This window comes from Atractosteus spatula, chromosome 8 (assembly GCF_055471065.1).
Source record: "Atractosteus spatula isolate fAtrSpa1 chromosome 8, fAtrSpa1.hap1, whole genome shotgun sequence".
NCBI classification, from domain to species: Eukaryota; Metazoa; Chordata; class Actinopteri; order Semionotiformes; family Lepisosteidae; genus Atractosteus; species Atractosteus spatula.
In genome coordinates, this window is record NC_142713.1 from 41,972,322 (window position 1) to 41,986,397 (window position 14,076).

A 14,076-nucleotide genomic window follows, 5' to 3' on the forward strand; every position below is an offset into this window, starting at 1 on the left:
TACATCTAAACATTTTAAATATAATAGTGTATCGCTTTACCACAGCTAACCACCTATCTTGGATTATTATCTATTTAGGCCTCCAGGGCATTATACATCACAGTTACCAAAAACACCACTTTTGCTTTTCTAGCCTTCAATCAATTAAAGGTAAAGAGGAAAAACTGTGTACAGCTTGTACCAACCCAGAGTGAATGCTCATGACTGTGCCTCATGGGTAAAGAACCCATGTTTCATTTTGAAGAAAGTGAGCATATTTATCATACCTTTTATTCCAGGATACCAACTGATGACAGATTTCTGCTAAGGGACCACATAACTCTCTATTTCTGCACATGCATTCTTTTCTTGATATCCCTGAGGTAGTTCAAAGCCATGAAATTAATCAGTTATCCCCAATGGTTGAAGACAGGAGGAATCAATTTACCTGAATGCCATCAAGCAACTTGCTCATGCACCAGAAACTGTCAGCTTCAATGTTACGCAGAGCTTCTTCAGGCAGACTGGAAACATCAAAATTTTCCACCTCTTCCTCTGTTATGAAGAAACAGAAAGGGAGACAAATCAATGAACTATAATAAATAAATTGAATATGGCCAAAAGAATAACTGGTTAAACAGAAATAAAGCAGTTAAATGTTTATCTTCTTAAGAAGGACTTCAAAACACTGTTGAAACTGAATGATACAGATTTCTTATGTGAAAGCCTGGCACTTCAACTTCACACAGCCACAAAACATGAAATAGCGGATGTGTGATCAAATAAAATGATAAATGATTTTTTAATGCAGTCAAGTTTATATTGTTTTTTATCCTGCTCTCAATCTTAAAACACACTACCTATAAAATGTATTTTTTATATTTTTTAATGTCAACAACTAGTTTATATATTTTTAACTACAAAATGCTCCCAACATAAAACAAGATAAGTCAGTTGAAAACAAATTATCATTTTCAGTAACATCTCTAAAGATGTCAAAGCAGTACACAGAAAAGGATATTTCTAGTCCTTGCTCAATGTATATTTAAAACTAGGTGCTACCTTACCATGGTCATAAAATGTACCTCCAAGTACGGAGTCTCAGCTTATTTCCTTTTTCTTTATATCTATCCCTGATTTAATGCCTGCTTTTGGCATTTATATTAAGCCCATAAATGGAATGACTGTGCATGTAATACAACAGATTGGCTCTTCCAAATACATTACAATGTTAAGTTACACATTGAAATTATATATAATAATCAAAAAAGGATATTTTTTTGTGATGCACCTGAAAACATCTGAGCACTGAGTTTATTCTTGGCAAGTGTCGGCATCACATTTTTAACAGTGCTTTGAAACTATTTTTTTTTTACAAAACTGCTGCCTTTTGTTTTCGAACAGACTTTGCAAACTAGTTTTTTTGCTGGGAACCAGTTTCTTGCTACTGTGGCACCTATTGTGAGGAACAGTGGATGTTACGAAGAAGCAAAACAATGTACAATAGCAGTGAAATATAAAAAAAAGAGAGTCTTTCTAAACAAAGGCTCTTTGCTCATTATATATTTTAGGGTTTACTCTGACAAAAAAAAAGCTGAGATATCTAGTAAGATTTACTATATATTACACTGATTATGGTAAGCCTGTATTTTTTTGATAGTTGGTCTCCTTGGTAACAAAATCTGAAACCTTGCACACAAAGATTTATTGCTGAAGCTTTCAATAATACTGTAAAAGGTATTTAGGGAGCTGAAATGTAAAGCCCAGCTCAGCAGTTATGAAGATGAGATGCTTGGGTTGCTAATTATCACTGATCTGTTCCTTTTTTTCTGATGAATGGATATCACCATTGAGCTGAGGTAAAGCTCGTTTCAAGGTAAGATGCAAAATTGTTAAAGATAGAAAAATGCCCAGGAGAAATGGTGATTCACTCAGTAGACAACAAATATAATGTTCCCCAAAAAAACATTTTGAAACACACCTGTTGTCAAAATTCTTGGTTTTCTAATCTATGTAGCAAGCAATTTTATTTTTTATGTGTCATAGGATAAAAAACATTAACCTGAATATATCACAAGAGATGCTGTGATGGATTGGATCCTTTTAAGTTACAGCCTGTCTTTGTAAGACAGTACCCAGAATGTATTCACCATGCTATTTTGATCCCACTGAACCTTGATTCCTTGTAGCTGCCTTGCCCCAAGACCTGAATAACCAAAGGCAAGCTTAAATGAGAAAAAACTAAATTTTACCAATCTAGTTACAGTATCTCTGAGGTGATATGCACTGTGTGTTTTCCTTATTTGGGACACTGTCAGGTCTTAGGTCTTAGCGTCCTTGAGGAAAACCCACAAAACGTCGTCATATTGTACAAAAAGAAAAAAACAGACATAGCACAAGGCCTGATTTTTATTCAACCATGCAATACCATGCAATACACAGCACCGACGTGATTTACCATATGAAAACATATGGTATTCTTGTTAAAATTATATACTTTGACTAGAAATATACTTTGTCATGAAGAAAACAAAATACAAGGCTGATGGTCACAGCAGGCACAGTGTGTCTGTGTTAATATCTGCAAAAAAATATTGCTTAATTCCCAATTATAATGTCTCACAGCACTGTGCCTCATTTCCCCAAGTTTCCCCCATGGAGAATGTCATCAAACTATGTGCAGATACATAAAGGAAACAAAACTGTTGCCTGTGGAAAAACTGCTGTGAAACAGAGAAGGTGACATGCTGATTGAAGACACTCCTGATACATCCAGTGTTATTAGCTGCTGTTTTTACCATCCTAGGGTATTACCTCAAATATTCTCTGGGTAAAACCAGCTGTTCCTTTAGGGGAGCTCTAACTATATGCTTTTACCACAGACAGGAGCAAAATGAATACAGTAAGTAATTAGTAGTTCTAGGTAGCAATGCCTACAAATATCATAGGCATGTAGATCAGGTCTAAGGTCTATGAAAAAATAATAAATAATACATATAAAGAGCCTAACAATATTAGAAATTAGAATATTAGAAAAATAAATATTTCATACAAGAAAAAAGACTAGATGTTTGAGACAATACTTGACAGGAAAGAAAGCATGTTATTTTCCTTTTTTTCTACTATAGATTTAATCTTACTGTTGCTTCCCTTGGCTACAACAAAAGCTAAATCATTTTTCTGTTAGGGACAACTTGTTCCATATTTCTTTTATTTTTTGCACGATTTAATTTTCAGCTTTAGGAAAAAGATGTAAAAGTATCACAATATCAATATCCTGATTAATCATAAATGTATTGTAACAAATGCATCCATAATGATTTATATCATTTCATTTTCTAAAGTGCATGTTTTTTATTCAAACATTTCAATATTTCCAGTTCTGTAGCAATACAATACAAAAATCTGAATGAGCTTTATTTTCATATATATTAAATAAAAGCTACACTTTCATTAACACACAGTATATTGCAGTAAACTGGCTAATGATTTACATAAATGATTACTTCATTAAGAATTTTTTGCACCAAATAAATTTCAGTCAGACCGCCAATTCAGGATCTGTTCGTGCAACTGAGAGTCTTTAGACCTTAAAATGTCATTGTTGAAAAGTGAAGAATCGCTGCAAATTATTTGATTCAATAACAGAAGGATTTGGGAATTAAATAAGTAGATTTACATTCTATGGTAGATTTAGATTATTAAAAACAATGAGAGGTAAAATGCTAAAAGTTGATTAATAACAGGCTATACTTTAGAATTTTTACATTTAAATTCAAAAGTATAAGCAAACAATTGGCTCAGAGTTGCTGGGGTGTGGTTGTGATCCCAGGCGCTTGCAGTGAAATCGGGAACCGACTTGCCTCTCCTGTTAGTAACAGTGGAGCCTGTAATGTGTCAGCAAATGAAATGTTCGATGGTTTGGCAGACTGGGGGAGACTGTTTGCACTTGTGCACTCCTTGTGTGGGTACTGTGGATGAAGACAAGCAGCAAATCCGAATTCAAAAGTGTGCAGAAACTGATTTATTATAGTTACTGAATTTTATTTAAAAAAACAGTGAACCTACAGTATCTTTCTCTACATAAGTCAATAAGTCTAGAAGACTATGAGATCTATTATAATATGTCCATCATATATAGGTCCTTTCACAATCAAAGGATCCCATAGGACTTTACAACTAGGAGGGAATTCATGTCTCCCAAGACCAAAGTGCTAGGAGATGTTTGGCAGCAATTATGCATCAGTAACCCCAATGAAAAACAAATCAGATAGCGAAGTGAGTCATTGCTTCAATGGTTGCATTAACTAGGGCCTTTGGAAAGGCTAGATTATACAAATCCAAACTGGATTTCAACCAGGGCACTACGGTAACACTCCGCCCATAAAAAGTGCAATAAGACCTTTATTGACCAAACAGTAACTAATGTTTTGTTCCAATTTAATGTCTTGCCTAAAGGATGTCTCCTTCTAAAGCACACTGTTACTGTACTGGGTCACATATTTGAAAATATCTGGTTCAAAGGAAACATCACATACAGCAGCGATCTGCAATAATAAGTTGACTTCAGGAGACAAGGAAAAGTCCACTCCCCCATCTACATTGAAGGGACTGCGGTGGAGATGGTGAATAACTTCAAATTCCTAGGTGTTCACATCTCTAAGGACCTTACATGGACACTCAACACCTCCAGTCTCATCAATAAGGCACAACAGCGGATGTACTTCCTGAGAAGGCTGAAGAAAATATGCCTGCATCCACAGATCCTCACCAACTTCTACAGATGTACAGTGGAGAGCATACTGACCAGCTGCATCACAGTCTGGTACGACAACTGCACCGCATCCGACCATAAGGCACTGCAGCGGGTGGTCAAAACTGCCCAACACATCATCTGCAGTGCCTTACCATCCATCCAAGAAATCTACAACAACAAGTCTGAAAAAAGCCACCAAAATTATGTCTGACCCCACTGACCCCAGTCATAACTTGTTTGTCCCCCTACCATCTGGCAGAAGGTTCCGAACACTCCAGTCGCACACAACTAGACTCCAAAATAGCTTCTTCCCCAGAGCCGTCAAGCTGGTGACGCCCCCACTCCCTCCCATCATACTATGATCTCTCCTAACTTCTTCCTGTACCTACAGTGACTGTACTCCAACACCACTACATACACAGCAACTGAATGCAAGCCGAAATTTTACTTAAAACTGTTAGTTGTAATATTTATTAATCACGGTACTATTTTTGCACTGTTCCCCGAATTACTTTGCACTGTTTTTGTCCTGTTGTATTCTTTTCTGTTTGTGTATTTGTACAGTTTTGATTACGTTATGTTATTACACTGTTATTGTTAGTGTTACTGTCTATTGTCTTATCTTCTGTTCTATTTATATACTGCACCTGAGTGACTAATGAGAAATACTTTTCACTATACTATGCACCTGTGTAAGTATAATGACAAATAAAGTTGAATTGAATTAATGTTTCAAAATACCTGAAAACCATCCAAAAACAAGTAAGTAGATAATTAAAAGGGCAAAATTGCATTTAAGAAAAAACAAGGAAATATTTCTTTATAAAATGTGGATGATCCTAGTTTTTAAAACATTAATGTATTCCCAGCAGGGCAGGAAAAAAAACAGGTGCCTGCTGATAGTGTAAACTGTAGTCTAGGTGTTAAAAAGAACACTTCACATACTTTTCAACACATTCAGAGGTGGTGTTGAAATTGAATATCAAACTAAATTAAGAGTAACTAACTCTAAAACTTTCATTTACATTTATTTGCTTACCAGTAGTAATTTGCTGTATGGAGAAAAAGTAAATTTACTTTACATTGCGTTGCACAAAACAAGTAACAAAGTAAACTGTTCAAAAGCCTATGTTATTATTTTAAAAGCACTGTTAATTCAACACAATTCTAATTGAAGTCTTACAAAGAAAATACTCAGTGACTAAAACTGTGCTTAGTACAGAGTATTAAGTAAACAGTTTTAGACACTGTATAATCTGAATTCATTACATTAATAAAACTCCAATAATCAATTCACTTATTTTAAGCAATTATTACTTTTAAGATATAGTGAATGTTGAAAGGAATTAAAGAAAGATAAGGTGATGGTAGCAATGAAAAGGATAATAACACACGAGTATGTTACAAGTTGGGTTTCATGAATCACAAAACACTATCACATGACTGAAAAATACAATACTACTATACTACTAGTACTAATAACAATAACAACTGAAATCATGATCGCACAACAAATGCAATCATGAGCTTGCCAAGAGGCTTATACCAGTGATGCAGGAAAGCCAAAACACTGAACAAGAGAACAATGAACAAGGGTGATACTATACAGAACACACTTTAGCATACAACTGAATACATCCTCAGATATGCAGGTGGATAGTTTCAGTCCACTCTGCTGATTGTTCCAGACACTGGCAGCAATAAACTGAAATTACAACCACAGTTGGTAATTGCTCCTACAAGGTTCAGTTTGATAAGTTCAATATCTAAAATTGTAGGATGCTCAATAAATTAAGATGGAAAGGGTTTTTCTCTCAACTAAGCATTTTTAAATTAATTTAAACCAGTGAAGCATCCATCTAGCATGCAGACAAGGTCAACCAACCAAAGAATAAAGGTCACAATAAGAGGTGTGAGAGAGGGTCCCAATGATAAAACTTATGGTAGAATGGGGAAATTTGATGTCTTACACAAGAGGACATTTAAGAGGACACTCTGTAAACCACATCATTGTAGGCCAAAATGTGCATTTAGTATGCCTAGAGACAAGTGTATGCCTAGAGAGACCTCTAGAGGGACCACATTCCTTTACTTAAAGATGTTTGCCACATTACACCATGCCTACAGCAGCTCCAAAAACATCTGGAAGTATTAAGTTGAGATCTCATTGATTAAAACCATATACTACAATATGATCAGAACTGAATTAAATTAAATTAATTTAATAAATAATAACCTCATATTTTAAAACTAAAATAAACATTTCTTCATTAATCATTTTGTTTTGATAGATTTTTAGTTGATTATTATAAAGGATGGGTAAACCCAAACATCTGAACTGATTTAATGGGTATGCATATGTAGTCACAATTTGGTCATGATGAAAAATCTAGCAAAACGTAACATCCTTTTCAGGACCAGAGAATATTAATAATAAAAATAAAATCTAAGGATGATGAAAAATAGCCTTGAGGGAAATTATGATTGTATATAAGGCTGTAATTTAACATATCACTGTTGTATTAAACATTCTTCATTTGAGTTCCACTAGCCTGCCTCAGGCTTCACTTGATTTGATCTACAAGAAGCCAAAAAAGTTAACGAAGAGAAACTTTCATAACATGATGTACCACAAAACTATGTCTGATTTTATGATAGATTTGTTAGATGGATCTGAAGTCCCCTGTAAACTCTCTGAACACAAAAGGCATGGCCTTCAATAGCTTTATTATAGGTTCAGGACAGACAGTAGACATACTGTACTGTAGCATACTGACAGAAGGCCACAGAAAATCACAGTCATATAATAGGAATGACTGTTAGACTATCTAGAAATGATGTAACCTAACATTCATCTTTATTAAAAAGGACACATAGGGCTTTTATTTGAAGAAAATTACATTTTGATGCAAGGCTGGAACACAACTGTAGGGTAGCATAGCAGAAACAACAATAATTTAAAATACAAGTCAAAAGAAATTATTTTAAAAAAATCAAAACAACACCGAAGCTAAATTATTTTAATAGCCTTGAAATAACCTTAAACACTTTTTTTTATTTTGCATCAATTTATTTCCCCAAGAAAGCCATACTGATTAATGTGATATTATAGCTTAATGTAATTTGCTAAGCATTCGAACTTTAATACTGGTTAAGATGTAAATCCATAGCACAAGTGAACACTGATAGCAAAAATGTTGCTGATAAAACATTTGCAATATTGAGACAAAAATGTGAAGTGTTTTTTAGATATGAAAAGTACACACTGATATTTAAAACTGTCATTAACAAAATTGCTAATTAGTAAATTTCCTATGGCAATTTTATAAATATATATGCTTTTTAATTATGAGGTCAATTTACACTACTTCTGTTAACATTTGTGTGACAAAGTCTGCAGTTTTCTGTTCAAGTTACTGCTACATGTTTTGTAATATGAGTAGGTTTATACTCCACATAGAAAAAAGCTGCAAAAAGACGTAAAGTTTAGGTATCTTCTGTTTTGGATATTTCACTATGTAAATTATGTGTTTTTACAGCAGTTTCATCAAAGTGATATTTAATAACGTGATAATTTTCATCAGTTACCAACAGTTGCTGATTGCCAACTATCAAACTTACACCTTTCTACAAATCTGTGAGAATGTCTTTTTTCTGTTAGGTTTTGATACAGTCCAATTACAACGGGAGCTCACAATGTTTGAAAAGAAAAAAAAGAAAAACAGTAGATTGCATCACTGTCACAAGAAAACCAAGATGAAAATGGTTACCGCTTTCTACAGGTATTCCAAGTAAAAACCACACGGAGAAACCTATTATTAGGAACTGGAATTGAATTTTTAACTTAACAAAAAGCTAAAACATATATTGAGAATACGGGGGCGAGAACAAGACTTTGTGCTCTCTTATCATAGCAGAGATGCCATCTCACAGACTCCAGGAGGGTCTCAGATCAAAACAGTTTACAACCTTTTTTTATACAGTCATGTTTTAGTTACAACCTTGATAGTGCGAGTGTGGACAATATCATGCAACGATATGCACAGTGCAACAATTCCCAGTTACTGAAAATACCCATAAAAAGTTCAAGGTATTCCTTGTGTGTTCTTCTATTTTGGAGTCTGTTGGTCTTCTGTAATTTGGAAGATGGGGGAATTCCATTAAATATCTGGAAATAATTGTTGTAACAATGCGGTAGTGGAAGGATCCGTGGAGAGCACCAGTAAAAGTCGATGACCCGTCTGAGGGGGCGGAAGCACTGAGGTGAGGTTAGCGAAAACTGGAAAAAAAAACAAAAAGGGGGGAACACCAAAAAGGAAAAAGAAAAGTGGACTTACCCTATCTAATGGGGTCCAGCCTGGGGAAAAGAACCACTTAGTACAGTGGTATCCAGACTGGACCTAGCCTATCTAACAGGGTCCAGCCTGGAAGAAAAGGGAGCCAAAACAAAAAGAGGGCTCAACCTGTCCCAGTGGAAGATACACAGCGGGACAGGGGAAGAAAAGGTCAGCCTAACCCGGTGGGATACACGGCGGGAGAGGAGAAAACAAAAAGAAAATAAAAAGAAGAAGAACGGCGACTATACATTCGCACCACAATCCCCTCTGGGACTGTCAGTGGAAGGTTTTGTGCTCGTCCCTCCAGGGAGGTGTTCAGTGTGTTATTAAAGGGCCTGTGGCTCATCCTAAATCAGCCAGAAAACATGCGTCGGCTTTTATCCAGGGCTCTGCCTCCACACTGAACAAGCCCCAGCATAATGCCACATAGTATGTACATTGACTGTAATGTATGCATAATTCCTGTAAAAAATGAGCCCAAAATATGTAAACACAAACTGGTTTGGAGCAACAACAGCATAAGGGTTGTCCCTGAAAGTGACCTTGTAAACCTCCCAATTGCATTTACTCATCATTCATATGATTCTGACAAAATGTTTGATAGTTATTTGCTGAGCTGATGAGTTATCAAATGTTTCTATAATATGGAAAAACAGTATTTAGCACATTTTAGCCAGAAGCTACACATCCCTCACAACTGGCTAACATTTTAGCCAGAAGTAACTCACAACTGGCAACCCACTGAAGCTATGTAGGTGTGAGCCTGGTCAATACCTGGATGGGAGACTTCCTGGGAAAGCTAAGGTTACTGCTGGAAGAGGTGTTAATGGGGTCAGAACAGGGTGCTCACCCTGTGGTCTGTGTGGGTCCTAATGTCCCAGGGTTAGGGTTAGGCTGGAAGGCTGCCATTTCAAATCCCGTGGCCGGCAGAGGAATCTTACTCCATTGGGCCCCTGAGCAAAAGACCCTTAACCCCAGCTGCTCCAGGGGCGCCGTATAAATGGCTGACCCTGCGCTCTGACCCCAAGCTTCTCTCTCCTCGTCTGTGTGCCTGTGTGTCTCATTGAGAGCAAGCTGGGCTATGCAAAAAGAAAAATTCCTTATGCAAGAAATTGTATATGGCTAATAAAGTGATCTTATAGTGATGGGGAAACAATACTGTAAAAAGGCACAGTCCTTCAGAAGAGATGTAAAATGGAGGACCTGATTCTTTGTGGTCATTAAAAATCCCAGGGTTTTTCTCAAAGAGTAGTGTTTTTCTGAAACACTAAAAAGTGCTTGTGCAGAGTATTTTGTGGAACTTTTCATAAAGTAACATCCATAAAATAACACTGAAAGTTTGCTTACTGCTGTTGTGTGTTGAGGAAGATGTACCCTAACCTTCAATGGATCATAGTCACCAAGATCTAGATATTAATGAGGTTTAGACTTTAATCATTCAATGTGTGCTTGTTTCATTGAAGAGCCTCAAATAAAGAAAATACATCTAAAAAGGATCTATAAGATACAGTTAAAGGAAGCTGAGGATTTTTTAAAAAATGAGAAAAAAGATCAGTTGAACTATAGACTGATTGTGGCTCAGTTAAAAAAGAAATTTCTATCATGTATAAAGAAAATGGGCATGATTCAAACATTAATACTCTTGCTAATTAGAAAATACAATTTGGAGCATTTATATCATGATTAGAGAAGTCAAAATGCCAGCTGAGAAAGACACAAAAGAAAAAAGTGGAAAACATAATATAAATGAGTAAGGCAGAATGATGCCAGGGTAAAAAAAATTTATCTCCATTTTGAGGGAAAGAAAACAGTATAACGTGTATATCCAAAGATGATTCATGGTATTGTGTAAAGGAGGCCTATTGCACATAAGGAACAAACAATAGGTTTATTCCATGCTGAAAAGAGAAGAAAGAAAACGCAACGTTTCGGCCATGGAGCCTTCCTCAGGTGTCAGAAAGACAGGGCAGTTGGCAAAGGTAATGTAGTGGGAGAACAAAAGCTGGGAGAGAGGAGGAGCGAGAGACGGGAGCAGGGGACAGAAAGAGTCGCCAATCAGGAAGTGTGAAGTCAGGAAAGGTGAAAAGAGGTGTGAAATGAAACCTATAATGAGCAGAGAGAATTTAGAAGAAAAGTAGTCTGTCACTGAGAGAAGGGTGAAGGTGTGATCCTAGCTGCAGGATAATTGCACATAAGTTTTAAAAGTATTTCACCAAAAAGCATAGCTTTTCAAAGCTTTCCAAGTTATAATTTAATAGAGAATGTGTGTTTGCTGGAACAAATAGGACACATTCACTGCACTTCACAATGACAAGCTAACTACAAATGCTGCAAAGACAGCATTACAGCAGCTATTATAGTTAATGCCTCTCACCTACTATCACTGTCCAACTGCTATTGTTTACAAACTCACTCTTAAAAAATGTTACCTTGAGAGTGAGATGTATGCATATACAAACACACCACCCTGATAGATGCACATCAAAGCACTATGGACCTGCATATGATTGATGAGATTGAATACAGTAATGGACACGCACTGACAAAGCAATATTGCTGCCTTCAGTCAAAAGCAGTGATGCATTTTTGGATGAAATTTGTACAAGATGTTCAACTGTTAGAAAGCATCAAAAAGGCCACGATCCACGCAATCAAATCTTTATGTTTTTCTGTTATTGTCCTCACATTCTATAATCATTGTTTTGTAACCATAATTGTACCCTTTGTGCATCTGACTCCTGAGGCCAAAAATTATCGTTTGTCATTATTTTATCATTTACTCAATTTACTCAAGTTGTAAAATGCCAAACAGCCATAAGCCCTCAGTAAACAAAAATAAAATGAAAAAGGGTAGTTTAGCCTTTACTTTAGAAACAACAGACAGGTTTTTGTAGTTCATGCTTGAACAGCCCAGAGCTGCAACATGACCTACCAGAGAAATTCAAAGTGAATTCCTACCAGCATTACAGCCAGGTATATTAGTCTATAATGTCAGTGAGGAGAGGTACAGAATTAGCAGTGCCCTTGACTTACTGGGTAGTTAGAAATTCAGCAGGGAACACGAACATGCTAAAATACAATTGCCACATTGTCTATCCTTTTTAAGAGCATCTATATGGTGGTATTTCAAAGATGAACTACTGAGCATCAAAATAACCTAATTATCACTACACAACTATAATATCTGACTGCAAATGGGTTTTTTTTAGGTACTAGTAATCTTGGCTTTTGAGTTAACAATTTAAATGAAATCTACTTTAATTTTCTGAATTTATGATTAAAAGAAAATTAAGATTATAATGAGAAAATAAAAAAGTGAAAGTACTACAAATACCACAACTAAGCTGAACTGATCAATGGCAGCAAGGTTGTTCCTAAAAAGAAGAACATTAAAAATTACTTTCTTATACATTGGACTATACAGTGCCTTCCAGAAGCATTGGGACAGCTAAGCCAAAACTGTTATTTTTGCTTAAAATCATTTAATTTGTATTTGATATTATGAGATTAAACTGAATTACACATTTTAATTGGGTGTAATTCCATGCATATATTTGAAAACAAGCTTTTTGCTCAAACCAGTGATTTCTTATATAAGTATTAGAACATGCTTCTTAAGAGCATTTCTGAGTATGAAAGTATTTGGTTGCAGATTTCTTTGAGGCAATAACTACATGAAGTCTGCAAACCAACAAGATCACAAAACTCTTTATGTAACGATTTGAGCATTGATCTTGCCTGCAAAATGGAATGCTTTTTATGAAGGTATGTATGATCAGTCCAGTCAAATGAACAAATTACAGCTCATTATCCAATTCCAGCCAGACAAATCATACTTGTCTTCATTGTCACCTGAAATGTATGTCTCAGTCAACTAGTTTTTATACTTTATTGTACAATTAATTATATAGTTATTATATAGATAATGTGATATACATTAATGTTAAGAAGAATATACATTTTCTGCTTATACAAAGACAACACCATCATTGCCTACAGGGTAATTCAATTCATTAAAGTCAGCATACACCTTACAAAGGTGGAGAAAACATTTTATTATTGTCCTTATTTGCACAACATTTTGTTACATTTGACACTCATTATTTTTAATATTCCATATCAAATGCACTTGATTTAGCACTTTAAGGTATTTTTACTGCGCCTATTGATCAAAAATGTCCTTCTACAACTTTAGCTTCAGGTACACCCACACCACGTGTTTGGCCTTATTTTTTATCATATCTAACAGCATACCATCTGATCACTGAATAAAAAAGCACCTATGCGTGGCTGACATTAAGTGTGTTCACAACTCCCCTCACCAACTTTATCATGAATTTTCAGCACAAAACTATTTATATGCATAATGCATTTGTGTATGTGTATTAATATGCAGCAACTGTTAATGAATCAATAAATTCAACTGTTATTTGAGCTTGGATTGAATTTGAGCTTGAATTCTAGTATTGTACAAGCTCTTTGAAGCATTGTCATATATTGCTTTGTTGCATTACAATCACTGTACGAAACGCATACATTATTTTTTCTAAAACAGAATACTGAAAACAAAAATATTAAGTAAAACACTATATATTGATATGAAAGCTACTAAAAGAAGAGTAGAATGATTAAATTTCTAACATGAAATATGAGGATAACATCAGTTCATTAAAGCATTAATTTGTGGTAATTTGCTGTCACTGGGATATCATTAGAGATAATGGCTTACTTACAAGTAAGTATGACACAAAATACTTCTTTGTTTTAGATATAATGTATACAGATAAACAGTAACATATTTTACACATAAGACTGGCAAAGTAGAAAATAATCCCATTTATTAATAAATGTCTCGCTTAATTGTTATAAATTGTATTTCGTCAAATATGGTATATATGAAAAGTGTAGAATGTTTCCTATATAAATCTGTGCTGAAATTCAATTTACAGCTTTTTATAGCACAGTAATTAACCAATGTCCAAAATATTTAATAACCATGATTAC

At 35.1% G+C, this 14,076-nt stretch overlaps 1 protein-coding gene across 4 annotated transcripts in view; it reads right to left on the reverse strand.

Moving 5' to 3' along the window:
- tbc1d22a (TBC1 domain family, member 22a) overlaps positions 1-14,076 on the reverse strand; it is a 214,806-nt gene that overhangs the window by 107,070 nt on the left and 93,660 nt on the right. For all 4 annotated transcript variants that reach the window (XM_088923795.1, XM_088923794.1, XM_088923792.1 and 1 more), the window contains one exon: positions 428-534. In XM_088923795.1, coding sequence (XP_088779921.1) covers positions 428-534 — 107 coding nt within the window. The remainder of the gene's footprint in view (positions 1-427; positions 535-14,076) is intronic.